This window comes from Triturus cristatus, chromosome 4_2 (assembly GCF_964204655.1).
Source record: "Triturus cristatus chromosome 4_2, aTriCri1.1, whole genome shotgun sequence".
Classification (NCBI taxonomy): domain Eukaryota; kingdom Metazoa; phylum Chordata; class Amphibia; order Caudata; family Salamandridae; genus Triturus; species Triturus cristatus.
Window position 1 is genome coordinate 422,155,340 of NC_140586.1, and position 24,993 is coordinate 422,180,332.

The 24,993-nt window shown below is 50.0% G+C and overlaps 1 protein-coding gene across 2 annotated transcripts in view; it reads right to left on the bottom strand.

Annotated features, from left to right (window-relative positions):
* DPH5 (diphthamide biosynthesis 5) overlaps positions 1-24,993 on the bottom strand; it is a 344,961-nt gene that overhangs the window by 247,644 nt on the left and 72,324 nt on the right. For both annotated transcript variants that reach the window (XM_085601905.1, XM_085601906.1), the window contains exon 2: positions 12,192-12,316. In XM_085601905.1, the coding sequence (XP_085458031.1) occupies positions 12,192-12,316 (125 nt within the window). The remainder of the gene's footprint in view (positions 1-12,191; positions 12,317-24,993) is intronic.

The following is a 24,993-nucleotide window of genomic DNA, read 5'->3' on the forward strand; positions in this document are numbered from 1 at the left end:
TCTCAGAGGGATGGCCTCTGGGTATCTAGTGACATGGGCCACCAAAACTAAGATATACCTGTTGCTGAGGCCAGTTTTGAGGTCATTGGGCCCAACAATGTCGATGCTCACCCTATCAAAGGGGGTGTTAATATCAAATAAGGGAACCAGGGGAGCCTTGAGCTTTTGCCTAGACTGCCTTCTGGCCTGGCAGGTGGGACATGATCTACAGAATGCATCAGAGGCTGTCTTCATCCAGGGCCAATAAAAGTGGGTATCAAGCCTAGCAAAAGTCTTGTCCTGTTCCAGATATCGTGCCAGGGATACATCATGAGCCAGACCCAGAAGGAAGGCTCTTTAGCACTGGGGGACCATCAACACATGAGTTGTTCCAGGATCAGGAACCTTAGGCTCACTATATAGGAGGTTATTCCTCCAATAGATAAGGTGATCTCCAGATATATCATCAGCTGCCTGGGCCCCATCTTGCCGCCTCAAGCCCTCTAGAGTTGGGCACTCTTTCTGAGCTCTACAGAGCTCCTCCCTGGTGGGCCCACCCTCACATTCCCATGCATGAGCTCAGGCAGGTCTTCCAGGGCTGCACTGCCCTCCCCTGTAGGCTGCAGAGCGGCATCTTCATGATGTGCCCCCTCCTAGGATGTGTGAGCTTTACGGGCTAGTTTCCCAAACTCTTGCCCTTTTTCTTTTTGAAAACTGCCTAGGACATTTTTCCAGGCTGCCTTGACTCCCCTCTCAGCCTGCCATGGACTTTGTGGTCACACACACCCACTTAGGTAATACGAACGTCTCCTGGTTGGACTTGAGCTACACTTCCCTACAGACAGTGTGCTTGAAGTCATTCCCTAGTACACAATCAACAGGCATGGTAAGACTCACAGCTACTTTAAGAGAACCTGAGATCCCACCCCCTACTTAAAGCTAACCAGAGCCACTGGGTAGGGACTTTCACAGTTGTCTGCTACCACAACCTGGTGGAATGTATTAGGGATTACTTGCTCTGGAGACACCAGATGACACTGCACAGTATTCATACTGGCTCATGTGTCCCTCAGAGCTTCCATACTCTACCCATTGATGGTGACTCGCAGCCAATACTTGTAAGTATTAACAGGCATGTGGGTTTTGTCACCCAGGGACACCAAGATAACCTCTGCTCTTTCCCCCATACTAACTGGGACAATCTCCTCCCTAAGCAATACACTGGCCAACTCTTGGGTCTGCTCCCCAGTGTGGGGGGGGGGGGGGGGTGTGCCTTCTTGAGACACTTAACATTTCCCTTCACACGCCCAGATCTGTAACACTAATAGCACTTGAGGACATACTTCCCTGTCTTCTTGTCTATAAACACATTCCTTTCTGGTCAGGTTGGGGCTGGGTATCCTTCCCCTGTAAGTGTGCTGAGGCAGCCACTTTTGAAATGTAAGTGGGGCACAGAACAGATCTATCCTGACAACATCTAGTCCCCTTATGTCTCACTGTCTGGGAGAAATACACAAAGGCCAACTACTCATAATTTACAGGCACAAAATGGTTAGGGCAAAAAAATGCAAACTTAATAAAAGTGGCATTTTCAGAATTGAGACTTAAAACCTGACCTTGCCATTAAAGAGGATTTAAAATTACAATTATTTTGAGACCAAGCATGACATTTCTACCTGTTTTGAAACAAAAATGATCAATTATTAATTATAATCATGTAACACAATGTTATCCTATGAGAGAGGTAGGCCTCACAGTAGTGAAAATTTAATTTAGGAATTTTTCACTAGCAGGACATGCAAAACTTAAAGGAACACGCTCAATGTTATAAAAGCACTGCACTCTGCCCTATGGGCTTTTTTGACCCTCCTTGGGGGTGTCTTATATATATTCAAACGGGCGGGGTCTCGGCCTGGCAAAATATTCATTTGTCAGGTTAAATTTGGAGTTTAAAAACTGCAAACAGACCTTAATGAAAGGCCTGAGACATGTTTTAAATGACTACTTATGTGGGTGGCACAATAAGTGATGCAGATCCACTAGTAGCATTTACTTTACAGGCCCTGGTACATGTTGTACCACTTTACTAAGAACTTATAAGTAAAGTAATGTGTCAATTAGGTATAGGTCAATTTTACTATGTTTTAAGGAGATAGCACTTTAGCACTGGTTAGTAGTGGTAAAGTGCACAGAGTACTAAAGCCAACAAAAATGATTTTCAGCAACAGGTGGTGAGTAGGCTAAAGGTTTGTGGGAAGACCTCCCTGTTAGGTCTAACGCCACCTTGAACTCAGATGTGACAACTGCTGGCAAGGATCTGGGGAGCAATCGAGGGAGACTTGAGTTAGCAAAAAAAGGTATAAAACAGATTAAAGAGATTCTTCATTTCAAAGCGCTTTCTTATGCGGGGGGATTCACACATGCACTCTTTAGGTACACTTCACACATCCACTACCAAAGTAATTGATTCTATTACAAAGATGTTTACTGCTCTTATGTCCTTTTAAGGGTGATTTCCTCTAATGTTTCTGTGCTTTGGAACTAACCTTTGGTAACACCCTCTTCGTTATTCAGGGCAGTTGTATGTTTTCCGTTTTGGATGGATTGGACAGGCTCGGATCTAAATGAAGGGGCCTTAAGGACTCTGATCCTGCAACTGGCCATCCAAGTCTTAAGCAAGGAAGAACCATCTGAATATTGTAGGACATAATTTATTCTATAAACCGTAGGGCCCAGTATTGAATCATTATCTTTGACATCTGTCCTCAGACCTTTGAAAGATGACTTTATATTGGTGACAAATGAGTCCTCAGCAGAAACATCTGAGGCACATTAATATACCAATCAAGCTGCGGCTAAGTGGAAATGATGGAATACGATTCTGGGAGGACTTCCCATTCCTTACACTAAAAAATATGGTATAATTACTGTTAGAAGTGGACAATACGTAAAACAAAGGCACATTGAAAATAAAAACAAAAATACCACATAGCTACAATTTATATAAAAATTCAAAGTGCATGCTTTAATTTTTGCCACTGTATTTCTACATCATAGTAAAAGGCAGGGGTGTAACTTTAGGGGGTGGGGTGTTTGGGGTGTTACACCCCCCCACCCCCCAATAAATGCATTTTATGATAAATAGTTGGGTACAGAAGATGTCAGTCTGATTTCAGGATTTTTACATACACACAGACAAAATGCACATTCACTCTATGTTTGAAAGTCTTCAAAAATATTGATTATTTAACAAATTACATTTGCTCACTTAGTACTCCAATCAATCCTCATTCATCTCCCCTCTCATGCGCCCTGCTTGTCATATTATGTATTTAAACAGTATATGCCAGCCTGATTGTTGAAAAATCTGAAGCTCACATCCCCCAATTTTACTGACCAAGCTACACCCTTGGCAGAAACGCAGAGGTGTGGTACAACTGTTGGCCTCTAGAGAACAAGCATTTACAATGCAACGGTCTCGGCATTGTTAAAGTTAGAGCTATTGGCATTGCTCATGACAATGCCGTTTCTTTAAATGTTTTAAAAACAAAAACATAAACAAAAATAATGTCATGAGCAATGCCAATAGCTCTAACTTTACCAATGCCGAGACCATTGCATTGTAAATGCTTGTTACTCCCTGTGAGCTCAGTGCCCATCCCTTCTTACCTACTGAGGCAGACCAGCCCACAGCATCACCACTCGTTCACTCGGGGCACCTAGCCATCCCTTTCGACCGACGTCACCAGCCTCTCATCTCTTGATACACACTGCCCCGCCTGCGAGGGGAGATGTTCAATTTTAAAAGAGAAATGTTCCTCCTCCGGGGAAACATGAAGTAGTAGTTTCGGACAGTGGCTCTGTCTTTCTCTAATGCGCTCTCCTCCACGCAGGCGTAATATGTCAGAGTTTCCTTCCGCACTGTAATCGGGGTCAGTGTCATGGTGTGCTGCAGCGTAACGCCTGCGTAATACGGGCCCTGCTGCATGCTTCCCAAGTGCGTGGAATTGCACTAGTGCTCGGATCCATGTGCCTCCCGTATTACTTGTAAAATATGAGGTGGGTAGAGTAACGGAGAGAAGGAAGAGGGCGGACGTCACTACATCAGAATGTTCATGAGGGAGTTGAGATGAGTGGGGGGGGGTGTATTCTGCTCAATACGATTAGAGGGGTGCGAGTCTCATATTTTCCCGGCACTCACAAAGGTGCCCCCAATTAGAAAACATGATACAAGTGTGGGACGAGGATGGTATAAGAGGCATTGGAAGCATAGGGGGTTGTGGGGAGAGGGGGTCAGAGGCATCAGGGGGAGAAAACATTAAATAACCAACAATTTGGAAGACTTTATAGTACATCTAAGCACTAAGGTATCTGCGAAAATATTACCATGGTTTAAACATCAGGTTTGAGTAGCATTAGAGTCCCATCAGCAAGATATTACCACACGGGTGCCACCTAGAAGGCAGAGGCCGGCTAGCGCCAATCAGGTGGTGGTATCCCTGTCTTTGCCAGTGGCCAACCAAACCTCGACCCAGAAGCCATGTTATGCACAAACACCAGCTGACAAAGGGGGAATCCCAGAAATGTCCTCAGAGATACAACTGGCATGCAGGAGAGGTTTCTCCTTTTGCTGGGAGTGGGGGAGGTACTTGTGCCCCCAGAGAAGGTAACCCTTGGGGTTGACATGGTGCCTTGTAGCCCTCATGGCCTGGTGAAGCGCAATAAATCCCTTGAGACTGCCCCAGGATGTCTCTGCTGCACTGCCTGTAGGCCCAGAATTCTCCACAGCTGGGGAGTCTCCACCAGGTGCTGTTTCCACAAAACAGCCATTCAGAGATGTCATTAGTTGAGAACAATTACCACCAGTGGATGTGGGAATGGCAGGCAGCAGAAGGGTCCTGACTAGCATGGAAGCAATGCCTCTGCCCAGACCTGAACAAGGCCTTTGACATCTTCATCACTTTCCGGTGACAAGCTTCAGTAGCAGTGAGATAGCTCAGGAGGTTAAGTGTTTGCAGCAGAGTTCAGCTGATCAGAGGTTTTATGCCAGTAAGATGGCGTGCTGGGTTAAAGAACCTGTTTTACAAACATGTGTTTGTGAGAAGGCAGTGCACCTTTTGAGAGAGTGTGTGTGTGTGTTTGCATACGTGCATGCATGGGTGTGTGTGAATAATCACTTCCAAGGTTTAGTGGGACTAGAGTCACTCCCGTCATTAATTTTTTCATCTACAAATCATTGTTTTCAGCTGTGTTAGTCTAATGGAAGCAAAGCAGGACTACAACCCCCAGAATGCATAGTGTGGTCACACAAAAGTACAGGACGGGAAACTGTGTCCATAATGACACAGGATGTGTTTCAGTCTCTCCAGTGCCAAGGGGGAGTGGAGACACATACTGTGGTGGTGGAGAAGTAGAAGAAGGACACGTGTCCGTAGACGAGAAGTAGAGGGAATGTAAAAGGAGCGAGTGAGGTACGGAGGAGAGCTGCCCCCCCCTGCGATACAAGAAGAGGGGCATGTGTAGGTGAGAGAGGCGTTGGAAGCCAGAGGACATCGGCACTCGTAAAAGCAATACAGTGACGAAAAGACTGCATATGGAAGACACCGAGCGACTGAAGTAGTGAATGGCCATGTGGAGAGAAGCGGGGAGAAGGAATGAACACGTGGGGCAGAAGCAGAGGTTAGAAAGGGAATCGAAGTGGAGCGGGGGAGGAATAGCTGTGCTTGTGGGAGAGACGTCGAGTTTAGAAGGTAATGTAGCTGGGGAGAGGACTGCGCGTGCAGGAAAGTATATGGGAGACAAGGGATGCGCACCTGGGAGAGTAGAAGAGCGAAGAGGAGGCATGTGCGGAGAGGAGAGCCCGTGAAAGTGCATGCGTGAGAGAAGACGTGTGGAGAGGAAGCGAATTAGAGCGGAAGGGGAAGAAATGCGACGAGAGGAAGGGAGTGCGCACCGAAGCGGAGAGCGGAGGGCCCCGGAGAAGGGGCGAGGAGGGACAGGGAGATTGAGAGGGAGGGAGTTTTGCATTTACGGCTTACATAAAAGGCCCAATTATTCGCCCATCTTTGCGTCACTCGCTGCTCCGCCGCCGCGCGCTGGCACACACGCGGCTGGCAGGCACCAATTAATCTGTCCCTGCCAGCCCACGACGCGCGCCAGGGGCTCCAAGACACACCCGCCTCCCCTTCAAATGTATTATTATTTTCCCTCCCTTGAAATAAAGGAAAATGTCAGCTGAGCCCCCCTTATAGAGTGGTCTCAGGTCTGCACCCCCTTGCTGCCAGGCTCGCCGGGCCCTCCAGATCTGCGACCCCGATCGTGGCGCGAGCTGATGGAGTATTCATGCGTGGAGCGGCGCCTCGTGCCAATTAAGATTCCTTTATCCTCCCATTCTTTTTATTTCCGAATGTAATGAACGGCCTGCACTCTACATCTCTCTAGAAACCGTCAACATAATTAATCTTCTGTTCACAGCTCCAGTAACAAGTCCTAAACAAGGAGATCAGGTGAGGGAGCAACGCCGGGACACCACCGCCTTTCTCCGAGGCAGAGAAGAACTGCCTCGGAGAAACGCAGCCTCGGTTTCGGATTCGGGGGCGTGTTTCTTTTTCTCTCCTCTTGCCATTGGCTGGAGGAGAGAAAAACACGCCCTGCGAAAAGCAACGAAAAAACACGCCCCCCGATCCGAAAAGGACGGGGCTTCAACGGAGTGACTGGACCTCTTCTCCAGTGGCTGGCCAGCATTTAAGAGGCCAGCCAATGGAGAACAGGAGAGAAGAGGGGCGGGTGCAAGCCCCTCTTCTCAAAGTCACTCAAAGTCATTAAATCTCGGAGCGAGACTGCGCAAGCGCAGCTTTCGCAGCCGAGACCTAAAAATGAAGACGCATGCTACAATAGCCACACAAAAGTAACACTCAAAGTCAAGTCAGGACTGCAGGAGATTACTGCACACCTTCCACACAAAGGCAGCACGTGGGTCCTTCAGGCCCACACCTGTGCTGGACGTGAAGACGTAATGCACGTACGGACTACTCTATCAATGAAGTCGAAAGACGCTGATGTGGAACGCAATTCCTCCTAATGGGCCTTCTTCAATGTCATTGAGCCGTCACTATGAAATTTTGATGGCGTTCACTCTTAATACACTTGAGATTAGATGTCACACTCCGCAGCTGGGTACCAGAGCTGTGATTAAATATAATGCATTTCGGATGGGCCGAGGTCCCGCGCGCACGCACGCTCTCCTTTGTCGTCATACTCTTAACCACAGGCACGTATCCTTGGCCCCCACCGATGACAACAAACCCCGTCCAGCGTGGCGTGACATTACAGACGGAGTCATTGTTGAGGCTGTGCGTCGCGAGGGCTTGCTTCCGGTAATGAGCCTTGACTGGGCTCCCTTGGGGAACGGGGCGCCTAATGGGGGTCTTGGTAGGCGACCTTGAACGAGCCGTACAAATCGTAACTCGGGTCTCTGGAGACAGAAACAAATATATAGGAAGAGGCATATAAAGGCATCCTAAATGAAATTAAAGGAGCGTAACAAAAGCCAAGAAGGGGGCCTGGTTTGTAAATCTTAATTAATACGAGCAGCAATCTAGCACAAATCACAGAACTTCTATGCACTGAAAACATAGCATAGTACATTTGGGCAAAAAACAACCAAATGATCCGAGCGCAATAATTAATAACAGGATTTATGTGTATGTGTTATTGATATGTAAAGTATACGCGCATGCGTAATAAAAAAAAGCGAGCAAGATGGCTCAGTGAGATAAGCATTGGCCAGGGACGTCCATTAGTCACTAGTAGATCAGAAGTTACAATCGCAACATGTTCCACCCCGCCTTTCATCATTCGGAGGTCGAAAAATGAAGTAATTAGACTGGTAAACCGCAATACCTGTAATTACAGTGCTTAGAAACGGGAACGCTGCGGTTGTAACTGTTTAACTGCTACAGAACAGTAACAGTTATTATAAAATGGCGTTTTGCTCGTCGAGTCCATGAATGAGAGGGGTATGATCAGTAGATTTAGAAATATCTACTTTTAAAAATAGTTTGCCAGTTACAGAAAAGGCAGCAAATCCTCAATTCTTTAAACAAAAATTGTTTAGTAGACCGACCATACTGTTTGTCAAAAAGCTGCTACTCTTTAATTGTTAAATCAGCTCTGGATTAAAGAGCTCCGATCTCGAGTGAAATCTAGAAGACCATGAAGAGCAAACAGCGGCTTTTTATACTCGTATCTCGGTCACATCTAACCCCACCCAGAAGGATGTCTGCTGAGCAGGAATTAGAAAACGGAGATGGGCTCGGATCCAAAAACAGGTGTAGCATAAAAAATGAAATAATAAAACTATACAGAATCCACATTGCACCCAGTTCACCGGTATGTTAAGTACGATAATATTTAGGAAGCTTTGATGTGGGGTCTCAGCCCAAGAACAATTTGGACAACCTGAGGGAAAATAGTGTGTTTAATAATAAAATTTGTAACATATGTTTGCAAAAAAGCTACACATTTTGTGGATGATTTGAAAGGAGAAGAGATAACTTCAGAAGATGTTTGTGAGAAAAATCTGGTATCGATAGAAGACTAAATTCAAAGCAGAGTCGCACAGTGTTTTATCCTGTGGCACCCGCCTACGCTACTGGAGAAAAGGCACGTGCTAGAAAACACTGCCCCACTGGAAAGACCGCCAATTGAAAAGCCTATGCCCAAAGAAATAGCCCCGACTCTAAATCCTGTGCATACGTTTTTTAATTTTTTTACCTCAAAGCAGAACAGCTACTGACTGTAAAAGGCTGATGAATGTATTGTAAAGATGGTTTTATAGTAAATTTATTCAAACAGAGTACCATATCAATCAATCAATCAGGGGTTTATAAAGTGCTCTAATCACCCATGAGGGTCTCAAGGCGCTTGGGGTTGGGGGAGCAGCTCCGTGTCAGGCAAAGAGCCAGGTCTTGAGGTTCTTCCTGAAGGTGCACAGAGTAGGGGAGGGCCGGACGCTGACTAGGAGCTCGTTCCAGGTCTTTGCTGTGACGTAGAAGGCTCTTCCGCCTGCTCTGGTTCTGCGGATGTGTGGGGTCTCTGCCAGGGCGAGGTCAGCGGAGCGGAGGTTCCTTTTGGGTACGTGGAAGGAGACTCTTTTGTTGAGGTATTTGGGTTCGATATTGTGGAGGGATTTGTAAGCGTGTGTGAGTAGCTTGAAGGTTACTCTCTTCTCGACGGAGAGCCAGTGGAGGTCTCGTAGGTGCTGGGTCATGTGCTTTTGTCGTGGGGTTCCGAGGACGAGTCTGGCTGCGGTGTCCTGGATGGTTTGGAACTTGTGTAGAAGGGTTCTGTTGAATCCAGTGTAGAGGGCGTTACTGTAGTCCAGTCTTCTGGTTATAAGTGCGTGGCTGACGGTCTTTCTGCATTCGGGGGAGATCCACTTGAAGGTCTTGCGGAGGGAGTTGAAGCAGGTGGAGGTGACGGCATTGATCTGGCGGGTCATGGTGAGGGAGGAGTCTAGGATGATGCTGAGGTTTCAGGGGTGGTCTGATGGAATGGGTGGGTTTCTGAGGGCGGAGGGGCACCAGGTGTTGTCCCAGGTGGTGGAGGAGGGTCCAAGGATGAGGACCTCAGTCTTCTCCAAGTTGAGCTTCAGGCAGCTGTTGTTCATCCAGGCTGCGACGTCTTTCATTCCTTCCTGGAAGCTGAGTCTGGTGTCTTTGGGGTTCTTCGTGAGGGAGAGGATGAGCTTGTTGTCGTCGGCGTAGGATACTATGCTGAGCCCATGCTGTCTGAAGATGGCGGCGAGGGGGGCCTTGTAGATGTTGAAGAGCGTGGGGCTGAGCAAGGATCCTTGGGGTACTCTGCAATTGATCTCTGTGGGTTTGAGGAGGAAGGTTGGGAGTCTGATTCCTTGGGTTCTGCCGGTGAGAAAGGAGCGTATCCAGTCAAGGGCAGTTTCTCGTATACGGGCGTCGTGGAGTCTGGCTGCGAGAGTGCGGGGTGAGACGTGTCGAAGGCTGCGGAGAGGTCCAGTAGGATGAGGGCCGTGGTGTGGCCCTGGTCGAGTAGCATGCAGATGTCATCGGTGGAGGAGAGGAGGGCGGTCTCGGTGCTGTGGTTGCTGCGAAATCCGGATTGGGAGGAGTCGAGGATGGCGTTCTCTTCAGTAAGGTGGTCAGCTGGGCGTTGACGAATCTCTCGGTGACTTTGGCAGCGAAGGGAAGGAGAGAGATGGGCCAGTAGTTTTTCAGGTCCGTCGGGTCGGCCGAGGGTTTCTTGAGGAGGGGCTTGACCTCTGCCCGCTTCCAGTCATCGGGGAAGATGCCGGATTCGAAGGAGGCGTTTATGGTCCGGCCTAGTTCGGGTGCTATGGCGGGTGATATGAACTTATGTGACGTTTAAATTAAAATGTTGAAAATCGACTCACAATATATTAGTATTTTTTCAAATGTTTTTATTTGTGCAACATATTATGGTTTTTATTGACCGAAAAAAAATTACCTTTGACCTTAAATCCTGTGCAAGAACATAATGTGGTTGCTGTTCCACCTAGTAACTCATCAAACCTTCTGGGACAGAACATTTGAAACAATCAGAACTTGTGTCCTTACATGCCAGAGACCTGCCACTGGTCCTCCTGCTTCTCCTCTTATTCTTCCTCCCCCGAGTGCTCTGCAGAGATATTTTAAAGCATAGGCAAAGTGGGCGCTGGCCCAGGCCCCCCTACCTTTCTAGGGGTCCCATCATTAAGCTTTCACCACAATCCCAGACAGTGGCACAGAGCAAAATTGATGGGGCCCCCTGCACAATATGAAAAGGGGTTCCCACGTCTCCAATATCTCATGAATATTCAAAGGGTTTGAAAGACTGGGGTCCCCTTAAAAGTTTGGGGGGCCAACAAAGAGGGTTGTCAACGATCAGACCATAGTTGCCGAGGGCTTGAATGAGCTGAAAATGAATAATAAATTCAGAGTTGTTTCAAGCAGGGGGCCCCAAATTATGTTCAGCCCAGGGACCCCCAAATCCTTAAGGTGTTCCTGGTGCTGTGGAAACTAGGAGGAACATGAGTAAGCTAGGTGCAGAGGCTGCTGGGAGATGTTGAATTCTTGCTGAGACTCACCCCTCTGGCCAAGCCACCAACTATTCAATCCTTGAAGGGCCTGTCCGGTGAAGATGTCACAATAGACTGCAAAACCCCAGCGGGAACCATCTAACAAATGTTCTAGAATTCCTGTTTTTGTTGATTAGTAGAGATGCAGAGCTGAGCAGAGAGATCTGCGTTTCTCTCTACTCTGGATGGCTGCTGTAAACAGCCATGGCCTACCCTGCAATCACGATTGATTAGAGGATCGAAGGTAAGAGTAGGACACCAGCAACAATGAATACCACATTACAGGAAAGGGGAATGTTGTGGTCCCACTTATTAAGCATTCTAAAATCCTGGCAGTCCCTGATCTCCCATATGAAAACCCTACAGCAGCCCTGTGATGCATGAACCCACCTACATCTTCCAGCCCCGCAGAAAATGCCCGGATAGCTCCTGCCCAGGCTAGATGTGACCGACACACAAATAGCACAGCACCATTATACAGTAGGACTTTCAGGTTTCATTAGCACAGGCCAAAAAAACCCCAAAGTGGTAGAAGGTAAGGACTCCCTGCCACGAGCATAATAATCAAAACCTTGTTTGTAGGAATTTCTTGAGTCATTATTTATGTGTAGAGTAGCAGGCCGTCTTATCTGGTATAAACTCATTCAATCACAGAACTGGACCCTTGAGAGTTTATGTTACAACGCAGACCTCGGGGGATCGTACTGTGTTGAGTCTTGCACTAATCAGCAGTAATGAACAAAAGTGTAACTAACATCCAAAAATCGCCTGCCGCCCTGGGGCTCCCATAGAGAGGTTTTCTAGCAATACTTCAGGACAAGACCTCAACACCACATGCACCAGCCCTCTTTGAAAATACCCGCTCAGCTGTTGGGCAGTCCTGCTGTGCCACAAACGACACAGCACCATTAATGCTTATTCCTACTTCCCATAGCTAAAGGATGGTTAAAGCCATTGGGGTACATCTGGCCCTTAGTTTTCAGAAACGAGAATGTAAAAAGCAAGAAAGACATGGCAAATATTTCAGAAGAGCAGAGGTGATGGAGAAAAATACAGACATTGTTAAAGAAACATAGACCAGAATGAGATCTGTCCTCACCCAAACGGATCGCCAACCACCAGGAATGCAACATCGGAATCACCAGCACCTTTCAAAATATCATCTGCTTCTTGCTCCACAGTTTCGCGGTCCGCCAGAATCAACTCTTTGCCGTAAAACTCTTCCTGTGGATAGAACAGAAGGAGAACGTGTCCATCTTTTTGGTTGCTGTCAAGACATTTGTAATGCCATTGCCCATACACATTCACTTACTATCATATTTCACCAAGCTGGAGTTCATCCCAGGCATTTATTAAGTTTGAGCACAAGATGTGAACCCAGTACAACCAAACCAAATCTTCACAAGCTTAGGGTGCTGCATTAACTATGAAACACAAAACACAGGAAGTGTGGGGTGAACAGTATCACCCTAAAGTTACTTTAGTTGCTTTAGATGATGTATGGATCACCCTATGTAGACAAGCGACGGCATCATTTTTTGCCTACGCAATCACATCATAATAGCTCAGCCTGGACATTTCGATAAATAAATACCTATATGTGAGCGTTCCTGTTGCCTACATCAAGGTCTGATGATGTGACAATCTAGATGGTCGAGATCAGAAGGCGCAGCCTGCGTTCACCCTCTCTCTGCTCCTACTCAGGTGCAACAGAGGAGAAGATCTACTCACCACTGCTTGCAATCACCTCACTCACACGACCTCCCCAGGGAACTAGAGAGCCAGATCAACACCATTTATTATTATAGGCGGTTTCCCATTTGATAGCTCAGGCGAGGGTAGAATTACAAGAATTTATGTGGACTGACTCTACACTTTCCAAAGGTCCCCCAAGTGATGCAGTGGAGGCAGAGGGAGTTCAAGAATATGCCTGGTCCTGTGAGACATCTTCAGGTAGCTCCATCTAGCTGCTGTCCCCTTACAGGAGTCCCTAAGGGGACCAACAAATGGCCAGCCTCTAAGAAAACTGGGTTATGGATTGATAACTATTGGAACAGGAAGAGCCTAGGTTACAGGAATTATCAGTCTCAACGTAGCTTATGTAATGTGTGTCATTCTATATTCCTGAACTGTGACAGTGTTGACTTTTAGGAGATTTAACAAAGCAAACCAAATATTTTATATATATATGTGAAATTTTATGTCCATTTTCATTTTTGTTAGTTGAAATATACAGACACGAAGTATTGATTTCACACTAGTTGAGTAGCAATATTTCAAACGATTTGGTCAACAAATTTTTTTTCGGCATTTGAAGTTCTCTCAGAAAAAGGGCAATGATAAATGGAACCCTGTAAGCTTAGTAAAGATTGGAGGGTTTCAGTGATTGGTTCTAGGGCCAGTGTTAATTTACATATTTACAAATGATGAGGACTAGCCAATCAGTACTACACTGGAAAGTTTAGAAAGCTGGGCTGCTGCAAATGGTTTGAGCTTTACCATACACTTAAAAGCTTGATATAGGATGAACCAATCCGAAACTGGCATAGATAAAGGCTTAGTAGATGGATGGTCTGAAGTAATTCTGGGAACACTCTGGCTGCCTCAAGGACAACACCTCAGACATGAACAGTTGCTGTGACTTAATAACAAAACCAAGAACTACAGTGGTAGGTTGTACAAAAAGAATTAAAGCAAGCAGAAAGAGAGGTTCTGATTTGATTCCTTATTGGGAAGTTTGCAATTCAGATATCATGCTATTCATGCATGGCCAACAAAAGCCATTCATATTTTGAAGTAATGAAGTACATATGCTTAGTTAGATAGGTAGCTGTAAAGTTCGACATGAACGTTTCAGGGAATAATTCTCATACATCCAACTACTCCTGTAAGGAAAAAAACTTCTATTGAAAAAGTCAATGTTCACAATTAAAAATGGAAAATCCAGTTCAGTATATGAAAAGTTATGCAATCAACCTAGCAGTGATTACCTTTTTGAATTGCTTGCCATATGACTGTCATAAAATCGGCATCCCTTCTTCAATGACTCCTTCCCTTCTCAGCTTTCTAGCTACATTTGTGGTCTTCAAACACAAATTAAACCAAAAGATTACCCCAAACCAAAACTCAAATTTTCCTTTGCCTTCTCCCCTCTCCCATCTCCAGGTGTCTTACGGCACCCAGCTCTGGTCCTCTGCCCATAACCTGGAGGTTACACTTCATCCACCTCTCCCCTTTTCTGCTCCTTATTTTCCCCACGGGTCGAGCCTGTACATTTTAGTTACTAACTCTGCTTCAAAATGCCCTCTTCATCAACAATCCTTCATTCTTTCATTATTCCCACAGCTTGTTTTACCTATAGCGGGGGCGGCTCCTCCATAGGGGCGGAGGAGCGTCGCCCCACTGCGTCGCCCTACAGCTTTGTCCCAGTGCAAGAAGCAGAAACATAAAATGGTATTCATTTTATGTTTCTGCTTCTCACGCTGCAAGAAAGCAGAAAGAAGGGTTTGGTTCTGGGCGGGAGGTTCTGCTGCAGGGCAGGGCAGGAGTGGCTTGCCCACTGTTGTGGGCACTGACTGTTTGGTCGGCCCCATGGCCGACCAAACCAGTCATACGCACTCTCCTATTTTCTCCATCATATAGGCTGCATGCAGCCTGCATGGAGAAATAGGCCTCCACGTAGATGCCTGTGCGGTCAGCATTCTGGCCAATCACAAGGCTGACATTGCAGCGTTGCGATTGGCTTAGGGGAGGAGAGGGAGGCTGCCTGCTTCCTGGGACTCGGAGCAGAGATAGAAGGAGATGCGACGCAGGACCAGAGGTGACGGTAAGTTTAATTATTTGTCATGCCGGCCACGACTGACCTATAGTCTCCATCACTTCACAAAATCTTCCTATCATCAGCCTTGACTGCAGCAGCACAGATCACCAAGCAACTTTGATTCTTAACAAAGCACAACATTGGTCCCTTTTCTTTTTCACTTCCCCTCTGTATCCTCTCTCTTGTATCTCCACCTTCATCTTAATTTCACCCTTTGTTTCCCTCTATCTTGGCCTCTTCCAGTTTCTCCTTTTGTTTATCTTTCTGTACCATTACTCTCATGGCATTTATCTATACACTGCTCTTCCATCTCTTTACCTGTACCTGCATTATTATCACTTGAAGACTCTCCAATAATCACTGGTTCTGCTGGACTGCTGCATTCAAATCATCCATTGGGTATTACCTCAAAACGTCAACCATAACACTTCTAAAAATAACACCTCCCAATAATTAGTTATAAAAATTAAAACTGGGAAAAGGGAACACTTCCCATAGGTGTTGTTCTCAAAATATACTGAAGTAAATACAGACAGTGTGAAAAGGGTGAAGAGACAGGAGGTTAGAGGACGAGGGCTTTGAAATATGGGTAAATGATTAAGAATTATTGGTTAAGGGTTTGCGGGATTGGGTAAAGTATTACGGCATACGTTTAAGCGTTTAAAGTGAATTTCTTTGTGTTAAAGGTACACAGGTTATGCATATGGGGTTAGCATACAGGATTAAGAGTTTAGTCTACAGAGTTAAGGGTTTAGGTGCAAAGGTTATAGAGCTAAAGGTGTAGTGTTAAGGGTTAAGACACTAGAGATAAGGGTTTAGGGGCTAAGGGTATAGGTGTTGAGGGTATGGGATTAGGCATTTAGGGGTATTGTTTTGGAGTACAGGTGTGATGGGGAAAGGGGTAACATTTTAGAAGTATGGGTTTAAGGGCATAGACGGTAAACTGTGGGGTTAGGGTTGGGTTCAGGGGATTAATATAGGGGTAAAGACATTGGGTTGAGTTTGGTGTATAGGCCTATGGGTAGATGGCTGATGGCATGAGGTAAATAGTTTAAGGATATGACATTAAAGTTATATGGTTAAGGTGTAGGTTTTTTTTTTTTTTTGATAAACAAGTTTTTATTGTTTTGTGCAACAAAAAACAGTGAGCCTTTCAGACCAACAATATACAGTAGTCCCATCTGGGAATCATTCCCCCTCTCAGCCCCCCCCCCCCCGGACCACCCCCCCCCCGCCCCCACCCCGCTCCACCAGATCACACTACATTTCCTAACCATTTCCCCCACACCCTACGATATTTTTTGTGGCAGCCCCGAGCTTGGTAAAGAGTCCGCTCTTGCGCCGCACACCAGTCCACTCCCGCGCTCCACCTGGTCAGACTGGGCGGCTGCGGCTGTTTCCAGGCTGCCGCAATGTCCCGCTTTGCCACCATTAGCGCTGTCATAAGGAACAATTTTTCAGCGCGGGTGCCGTCCAGGCCATCAGTGATACCCAATAGGATATGTTTAGGGTCGTGTGGCACCTCCCACCCCAGGACATCCGTCAAGTCAGTTTCAATGCTACGCCAGTACCCCTCCAGTTCCGGGCATGACCATACCATATGGATGAAGTCGGCCTGGTCAAAGCCACAGCGAGGGCAGGCTGCGTCGGTGGAAAGACCCGCACGGCGCATGCGCGCTGGTGTAAGGTACGCCGTATGCAGATAATAGATTTGGATGAGCCTCAGCTTGGCGGAGGCCGTCACCAGCCTGGGGGCCATAAGGGCGTCCCGCCAGTCGATCTCGTCCAAGGGACCCACCCATTCCTCCCATCGCTCCCTCAGACCCTCCCGGGGCACAGGGGTATTGTTAACAAGGGAACGATATATTCTGGATATGCCTCCCTTCCCTAGGTTACCCATCAGAACCTGAGCTTCTGGGGGGCTATGGTCCGGCAGCCGGATGTCCAGCGGGGTGTGTGCCCGTATGGCGTGTCGCAATTGGAGGTATCTATAGAATTGGGACGAGTGGAGAGAAAAGCGCGCCCGCAGTTCTAAGTATGAGCACATGCGCCCCCCCCGCCACACGTCCCCCAGCTGGGAGATACCTAGCAAATCCCATGGTCCGAAGCCCTCCAGCCCCACAACCTCCCGCAACCATGTCCCATGCCAGAGAGGGGTGGCGCGCGTCAATGTCCTGGTCCATCCGGTGTGGCGGAGCGCAGCCCGCCAAGCCAGGAAAACCGCCCTAGTGATGTCGGGGCAGGAGGTGGGAACCGGGGCGCCGTACATGCGGTCCTGAACGCTGGAGAGACCCAGGGCTTCCAGCTCCACCCTGTAGGCCGGATCGGACCATCCCCCCCCAAACCAGTCGTGGATGACCAGAAGCCGGGTGGCCAGGTAATAAAGGTAGAGGTTGGTCATACCAAGCCCCCCATCAAAGGTGGGGAGGCGGCAGATCGGCAAGGCCAGCCTCGGCCTTCCACCACCCCAGAGGAACCTGGTGGCCATCCCGTCCAACTCGCGGAACCACGACCTCGGAAAGGACACCGGGGTGTTCTGCAATACATACAGAAACCGAGGGAGGATCATCATTTTGTAGAGCGCCACGCGCCCCAGGGGGTTCAGCGGGAGCGAGTGCCACCGAGTGAGGTCTGCTTTGGCTTTTTTGACTAAAGGGGCCACGTTGAGTGCCCAGCTCAATTCCGGGAGGAGGGAGACCCAGATGCCCAGGTATTTGAAGGACAGTCGGCGGAGGGGAATCGTGGTCTGCCAATCGAAGCATTCGCGGGAGGGATGAAGAGGCACGAGGACCGACTTGTGCGAGTTGAGGCGGAGGCCAGAGGCGCGGGCAAAGCGGCTCAAAATGTGGAGAGCCCGAGGACCCGAGCGCGCTGGGTCACCAAGGTACAGCAGGACATCGTCCGCATAGAGGGCGATCCTGTCCTCCTCGAGGCCCGGCCACTCCCATCCCCGAATGAGAGGATCCGCTCTGATTAGGGCGGCAAGGGGCTCCATTGCGAGCGCGAAAAGGAGGGGTGAGAGCGGGCACCCCTGCCGCGTGCCCCGGCCGATCCGGAACGCTCCTGACAGTGCCCCATTAACCAACACTCTGGCGCGAGGGCGCGCATACAGAACCCGCACCATCCCAACAAACTTGGGACCAAAACCCATATGAGCCAAGACGTCGAACAGGTAGGGCCACCCCACTGAATCGAAGGCTTTCTCGAAGTCGGCCAGCAGGAGAGTGAGGTATGGAGATAGGCGGTGGCGGTGCGCCAGAGCCACATGGAGGCGGCGGAGGCAATGGCGAGTGCCTCGATCCGGCATGAAGCCACATTGGTCCGGGTGCACCAAACGCGATAGGAAGGGCCGGAGCCGCTGGGCTAGGACCGCGGCATATAGTTTGATATCGGTATTGATCAGAGAGATCGGCCGGTAGGCCGACCTGTCACTGGGCGGCGGAATGGATTTAGGCAGGACCACAATTGTGGCAATGTCGGCCTCTGGGGGGAAGGAGCCTCTCTCAACCGCCTCCACGTACAGGGCACCCAGCCGTGGAACCAAGTGCTCCTTGTAGGTGGCGTAAAACTCCTGCGGGAACCCGTCCGGGCCGGGGGTCTTCCCGGCGGACGTGCGCCCTATCGCGTCTCCGATCTCCTCAGGGGAGATGGGAGCCTCCAGGCTCTCCCAATCACTCGGCCCCAGCCGGGGAAGGCTTAGGGCACCAGCGGCGAGCAAGGAAGCCAAAGACAGATCCGATGCCCGTGCCCGGTAGAGTTGTGAGTAGTACTGAGCGAAAGCGTCCGCTATAGCCACGGATGAAGACTGAAGCGCGCCACCCGAGTCGGTCACCGCCGGGATGATGCGTGATGCCCTGGGGTACGTGGCCAGCCGGTGTAGAAGCGCCCCGTTTTTGTCGCCCCAGCCGTATACCCGCGCCACCGAAGATTGCCAAAGAAGTTTAGCTGCGTCAAGCGACCGCTGACGAATCTCCTCACGTAGGAGCCGTAGCTGCCGGGTCTCGGCCGGGTCGGCAGAGTCAGAGACGGATTGCTCCAGGCGCAGCGCCTGAGCCTCGCAGGCTGTGAGCTGCTGCAGCTGCGCCAGGCGGTGTTTCATCACCTGTGCCTTAGCAACCCCCCTAACCGTGGCCTTACAAGCCTCCCAGAGGGTGCCCGCCGAGGAGACCGATCCGTCGTTGTCGCCAAAATAGAGTGCCAGCGCGGTCCCCACTTCCTTACGGAGCGTCTTGTCTTGCAGGAACCACGCATTAAAACGCCACATTTGGCGAGCACCGTAAGGTGGGGGGCCCAAACCCAGCAAAAGCGGAGAGTGGTCGGATATCCCCCGGGGAAGGATGCGGACGTCTTGGATACCCAGACAGTCGGCCGAGGGGACAAAGATCGCGTCGATGCGTGCCTGAGTGTGGTGGGCGGCCGAGGTGTGGGTATACTGTCGCGTGCGTGGGTGCCAGAGCCGCCACACATCACAGAGGCCCTGTGCCTCCGCCCACCCGGCCAGCTGCTTCGCCCGCGCCGCGCGGGAGTCCGAGACCGGACCCGAAGAGTCAAGGTGCGGGGCCGAGACGGCGTTAAAGTCTCCTCCGAGAACAACAGTACCAGGTGGAAAAGCCGCTAGCCAGGACGCGGTCAGAGATAAGGCCGAGGACAGCCCCGTGGACGGCACGTAAAGTGACAGGAGGCTGAGTGGCCGGCCCTCGAGCACGCCGCTAATCGCAACCCCCCTCCCCTGGGAGTCATGGACCACTCGGGCCAACACAAAAGGGAAGGAACGGCGCAGGAGGACCGCAACCCCCCGCGACCCGCGCGAGAACCCGGAGTGCCACACACGGTCGAATCCGAAGCGCGCCAAAAAGGGACAGTTTTCTCCGAGGAGGTGGGTTTCCTGAAGCAGGAGCACGTCCGCACCCGCGCGCTGGGCGTATTTGAGGACAGCAGTGCGCTTAAGCCGGTCCAGCAGGCCGTTCACATTCCAGGACAGGATGCGCACCTGGGCTTTGGGGGCTAAATCAGCCATGGCAGCAGTGGGAATGGAGCGCGCCGGGGAGAGGGCAGGCGGGGGGCACCGGGGGGATACCCTTGAACCCGGGTGTCAGCAAAGGGGGCACGGAGCGTGCAGGCCCCTGAAGGACCATGGAGCCCCCACCGGGGGAAGCGAGCGGACGGTGGCGGAGGGTGAGCGACCGCAGAGCGCGCAAATGGAGCTGAGTGAAGGGACGCGACGCCTCGCGCCGCGCAGCGCTGTGTGAAAGGCTCAGTAAATAACAGTGCAAACCCAAACTAAACAGTCTCGCGAAGAGAAACCCCAAACAAACCCCCAACCCCAACCCCCCACCCCCCACCCTACACTTCAAAACCAGAAGCATCTGTCGCCCGAACGGAACCAACAGTCACAAGACCCCAAGCTCAGGTGCTCGGGTATAAAGAGCGTAGTGGACCCCTCCTGAAGTACGGATTACATTGTGCGGACCTGGGCTGGCACTGGGGAGCGCAAGAATGCGGAGCCCCCTACCCCCGCCCTCGGGCAAGGCTGTTACCTTCCCCGCAACTGCAAGAAACAAAGAAAAAAGTCATATGGCTGGACTGCGAGAAAGGTCTGATGAGTCAATGTGCGTGTTGAGGGGGGTCGGAGATCCGGTCGGGCCAGGTGATGCTCGGCGCCGGGATCCCCCGGCTGCCCGGGAGGAGGCTTCAGAAGAGGCGGAGGAGTCCCTCATCGGTCTGCCAGAGGCGCTCACAGACCGGGCCTTGAGGACCGCGGCACCTCGCCGCTGCCGGGAGCGTGTGCGCTTCCCGCGCCGTGGCCGCTGGGACCCAGCCGCAACGGGGCACCCGGGCCCTGCAACGGGCGGCCCCCCGCCCGGCTGCCGCAGAGGCCGCTCCTCGGAAATCCATGTCCAGGCCGCCCTGGGGGTGTCAAAGAACAGCGTCTTACCCTGAAAGACAAGACGGAGGCGGGCCGGGAACTGGAGCTGGTACTGAAGGCCCAGGGAGCGCAGCTTCTGCTTCACCTCCGTGTATGAACGGCGCTGCTCCTGGACCTCCCGGGTGTAGTCTGGGAAAATCATAATGGTGTGATTGTCATAGGCCAGTTTGCCGCTCACCCGAGCCTCCCGCAGAATGGCGTCTCTGTCCCTGAAGTTAAGGATCCGAAGAATAAAGGGGCGCGGGGGGGCCCCCACCGGAGGCTTGGACGCCAGCGACCGGTGCGCCCTCTCCACCACGAACCAGGTTGACAAGCTGCCCGCCGGCATCCAGGATTTAAACCAGGCCTCCAGGAAGTCGTCGGCCCGGCCCGACTCGACCCCCTCCGGGAAGCCCACCAAGCGAAGGTTGTTGCGGCGGGCGCGATTTTCGGCATCCTCCGCCCGCCTGTGTAGTTCCTTGGAGTGGGTCGTGAGCTCCCGGACCTGGTCTTGTAATTGATGGATGTCATCCTCCGTCGCGGAGATCCGCGATTCGGCCTCCGTGATGCGGGCCGTGGCGTTGCGGAGATCCTGCCTCAGAAGCGCAACATCTATCTTCACCTCCCCGACCATCCCCTCCAACGAGGTGCGAGAGGCATCGATCGCGTGTAGGATGGTGGCCAAGTCCTTGTTGGGGGCGGGCGCCTCCCCTCCGCCGGCACCCGGGGGGTCCGGTGTCGCGAAGCGGTCAATCTTCGTTTGATGGGATGTTGCCAGCTGCTTAGGGCCTTTGTCCTTACCCATGGTGGGTCAACGCGTCGCGCCCTCCGAGGCCGGGGCCGGGCGAGCACCGCTCCGCGTCCCGTGCAGTCCCAGAAGGAGGTCCCCGGGCAAGCCGCAGGGCCAGTCCAGCAGCTCGGAGCACCGCTACTGCCCCCGCTCCCGGGACGCAGAGGTCACAGGGCGCCCCCTTCCAGCCCACCGCAGGTCCGTGGGCCACCTCGCCAGGCAGGTGGGACGAGGGGCAATGGGCAGAGGGGCCCCCTCGGCAGCAGCCCTCCAGCAGTCGGCACCAGGCGGAACCAGTTCAGCGTCGCCCCCCCGTCAGGTCGCCGCCGCGAGCACCGGAGCCCGATGCGCGGGGGCCTTCCACAAGATCCGGGGGGGGGGGGCCGAGCCCCCACGGGGGACCTCGCCAGCAGCAATCACCACCATACGCTCGCAGCAGGGGGGCCGGGGGGGGGCAGAGGAAGGCAGTCCTCCGGAGGATGCACCGGTTCACAGGCCAGGGTGCGACAATATGGCGGGTGGCGGCAATCACTGATCCGGGCCCAGCCCCACGAGCTCCCACTACTACTCGGGCCGATCCGCCCGCCGATCAGGGCCCCGCGGCCGGGGAAGGTCCGGGGAGGCGCTGGGGGTCTGTCGCGCCCCCCCCCCCACTCACCCGCGGTGTGTCACAGGCCGATATGCCTCTCCGCGGGCCTCTCCCGCCTCCGGACAGCCGCCAGTAGACAGAGGCCCGCGCCCCTCGTGTAGCGCCGCGGGCGCTCGTAGCAGGCGCCGCCGGCCGAGGAACCGGCCGAGTGCGCGCCCCCGCCGCGGTGACTCCTGCAGGCGGCAAAGCTCGGTCCCCAAGGCTCGGAGGCAGCCAAAAGTCGCAGCGAGGGTAGGGCTACAACTCCGCTGCAAGTGGCGGGAAGCGGATTGCAGCCAGGACGGCAGCAACGGAGGAAGATCGGATGTGAGGGGTCAGGTAGCACGGAGCTCTACCTCGGCGCGGCCATCTTGGCTCTAAGGTGTAGGTTAAACATAAATGGTAAACATATGATGTTAAGGACATAAGGTTAAGATTGCAGAGTTGGGGTAAAGGGTTAACCCCTATGATTACATTTGCTTAGTGCCTTCCTTGGAGATGTGTTTAAGATGTGCTGATAACTGTTCTTGGACTATCTGTTGAAAATATAAACAATAACATAAATTGAAGTGCTGCCTTCCACAGTACCACTGCACTGAATTCTTTTCAATGAAACATAGTACAATTTTGAATTATGCAATTAGAAGTGTTAAAAACAAAATGATGCTACTTCCCAGTAAAAACAAAAAAGCAAGTTGCAAACTATACTTTTTATTCATTTATATCTTTTGTTTTACTGTTGTTTTTTTTTTTGCTATGTAAGAGCGAATCGGATAAAAGTGCTTTAAACATAGTCAGTCAAAATAATGTTTATTTTGACCGCTTGGCCTTTACAAACCACCAAATACAAACATGATCACCTTATGTATATGTATTCTCACATTTGCAAACATATTTTAACACAGTTATAATTCACCTATTAAAATCCTGTTAAAATCAAATCAACTTAAAACATGCTCCATTGTATTAGCATCTGGACCTTATTGCACAATCAGCAGTTCATTAACATAAATTACCTAAAACCTCACTTTTATTTGCACCTAAAGGACCTTTTTTAACTTCAATCATAAACCACCCAATGGTGCATGCTATATCCAAAAAACACATATCCGTTAAAAGTTCTATAGATTGCCACAGCTCTTAATACCATATTTCAAAAATATTGGTAGTAAAAATCAATATCCACTGGGATAAAACTTTTAGACAATCCACTAAAATGTGCAATAAATCGGATTTTGTGTTCTCTTCAGGTTGTATAATTTTTGATTTTTAACTTGTCATTGATATAACAGGGTTGATTCCATTCCTTATTCTTAACAATTCACACCTAATCCTGCAATTTGGTAGAACATCTACACACAGAAACCATGCTTCATTCTGCCAAGATTTTAGCATGAATTGTACTGATGTCTTTCCCCCTAAAGTAGTGCTAATTATATTCATGAGACAGTTCTTTACCTAATGCCCTTAACTCTCTATTTGAGACCTCTATTTGGAAATTCTGTGGGCACAACTTAACTTTAATATCCTTACATACCGCCACCAGATTTTTCCTTCCACCTTTTGCCCATTTTAATTCACTTTGCTGAATCTCATTTTAACATAACTGGGAGACTTTCAATTCTACCCTCAATCTTTGCCGATATCTTATTTGCGCCATTTGTGCCAGTATATTCCAAGCTATCACACCGGTCTCTGTTCTTACTGCATGAATCACAGCAGATCCAGGTAGGGACAGCAAGCTCTTTAAACATTTCCCCTCCTCTGCACCCACCTGATTTTGCCACTAATCTATTACAGCTCCGGACCTTATTGAAATAGCGGGTGTATCATAGCCACGTAAGCTTTTAGAACCCACCTATTTGAAATGTCTCCATAGTCTTTATTTAATTTTTTCAATCTGCTGACCGAGGCTAGAGCCCTAGCCTTCAGAGCTTCAATATGGGTACTCCATTTCAAGGACCTAATCAACAAAATGCCTAAATACTTATATTCATTGACTATTTCCAACTTGGTGGGACCTAAACACCATCTGAACTTTTTTTCCCTTCTTACCAAAGCACAACACCTTAGTTTTATTCATATTCACCACTAGTTTTATTTGGTAACCGTTTTCAACCAACACATCCAGCTTCCTTTGCAAGCCTATCTCTGTTTGATCTAAAATTACAAGGTCATCTGCATATTATATGTTTGTCATTTATTTAGTTGCTGGCATCCCTTGCTGCCGCCAAGGCATTAAGCAGATTGGCTAAAATTAAAGAAAAAAGTAAGGGGGCCAGTCCACACCCCTGCCATTGCACGTTATTAATTGGAATTTTCTGTGTCAAGGTTCCCTCTGGGTCCATAATAACCTGAGCCCGATTACACCTGTGCAGCTCCTAAATTAGCATTAAGAGGCCCTTTGGAAGGTCATATTTTACCAAAAGTTCCTATAAACAATACCCGTCCACCAAATCAAACACCGCCCAGAAATCTACGAAACAGCATAATAGATTACTCCTCTGCTCGACAGATTTCCACACTATGGACCAGACAGCAAACCAATGATCAACCGTGGAATGACATTCCTTGAAGCCCCCCCTGTTCTGGGGGCACAATGTGATTCAGTTCGGCAGATTCAGCGTTCCCGAAATAATTTTTGTGAATACTTTTTCTCCCACATTTAGGCGGTTAATCAACCTATAATTCTTGGGGGCTTTTATAGCTCCCTCTTTATGGATGGGTCTGTTAATTGCACCTCTCAAATTATTGGGGA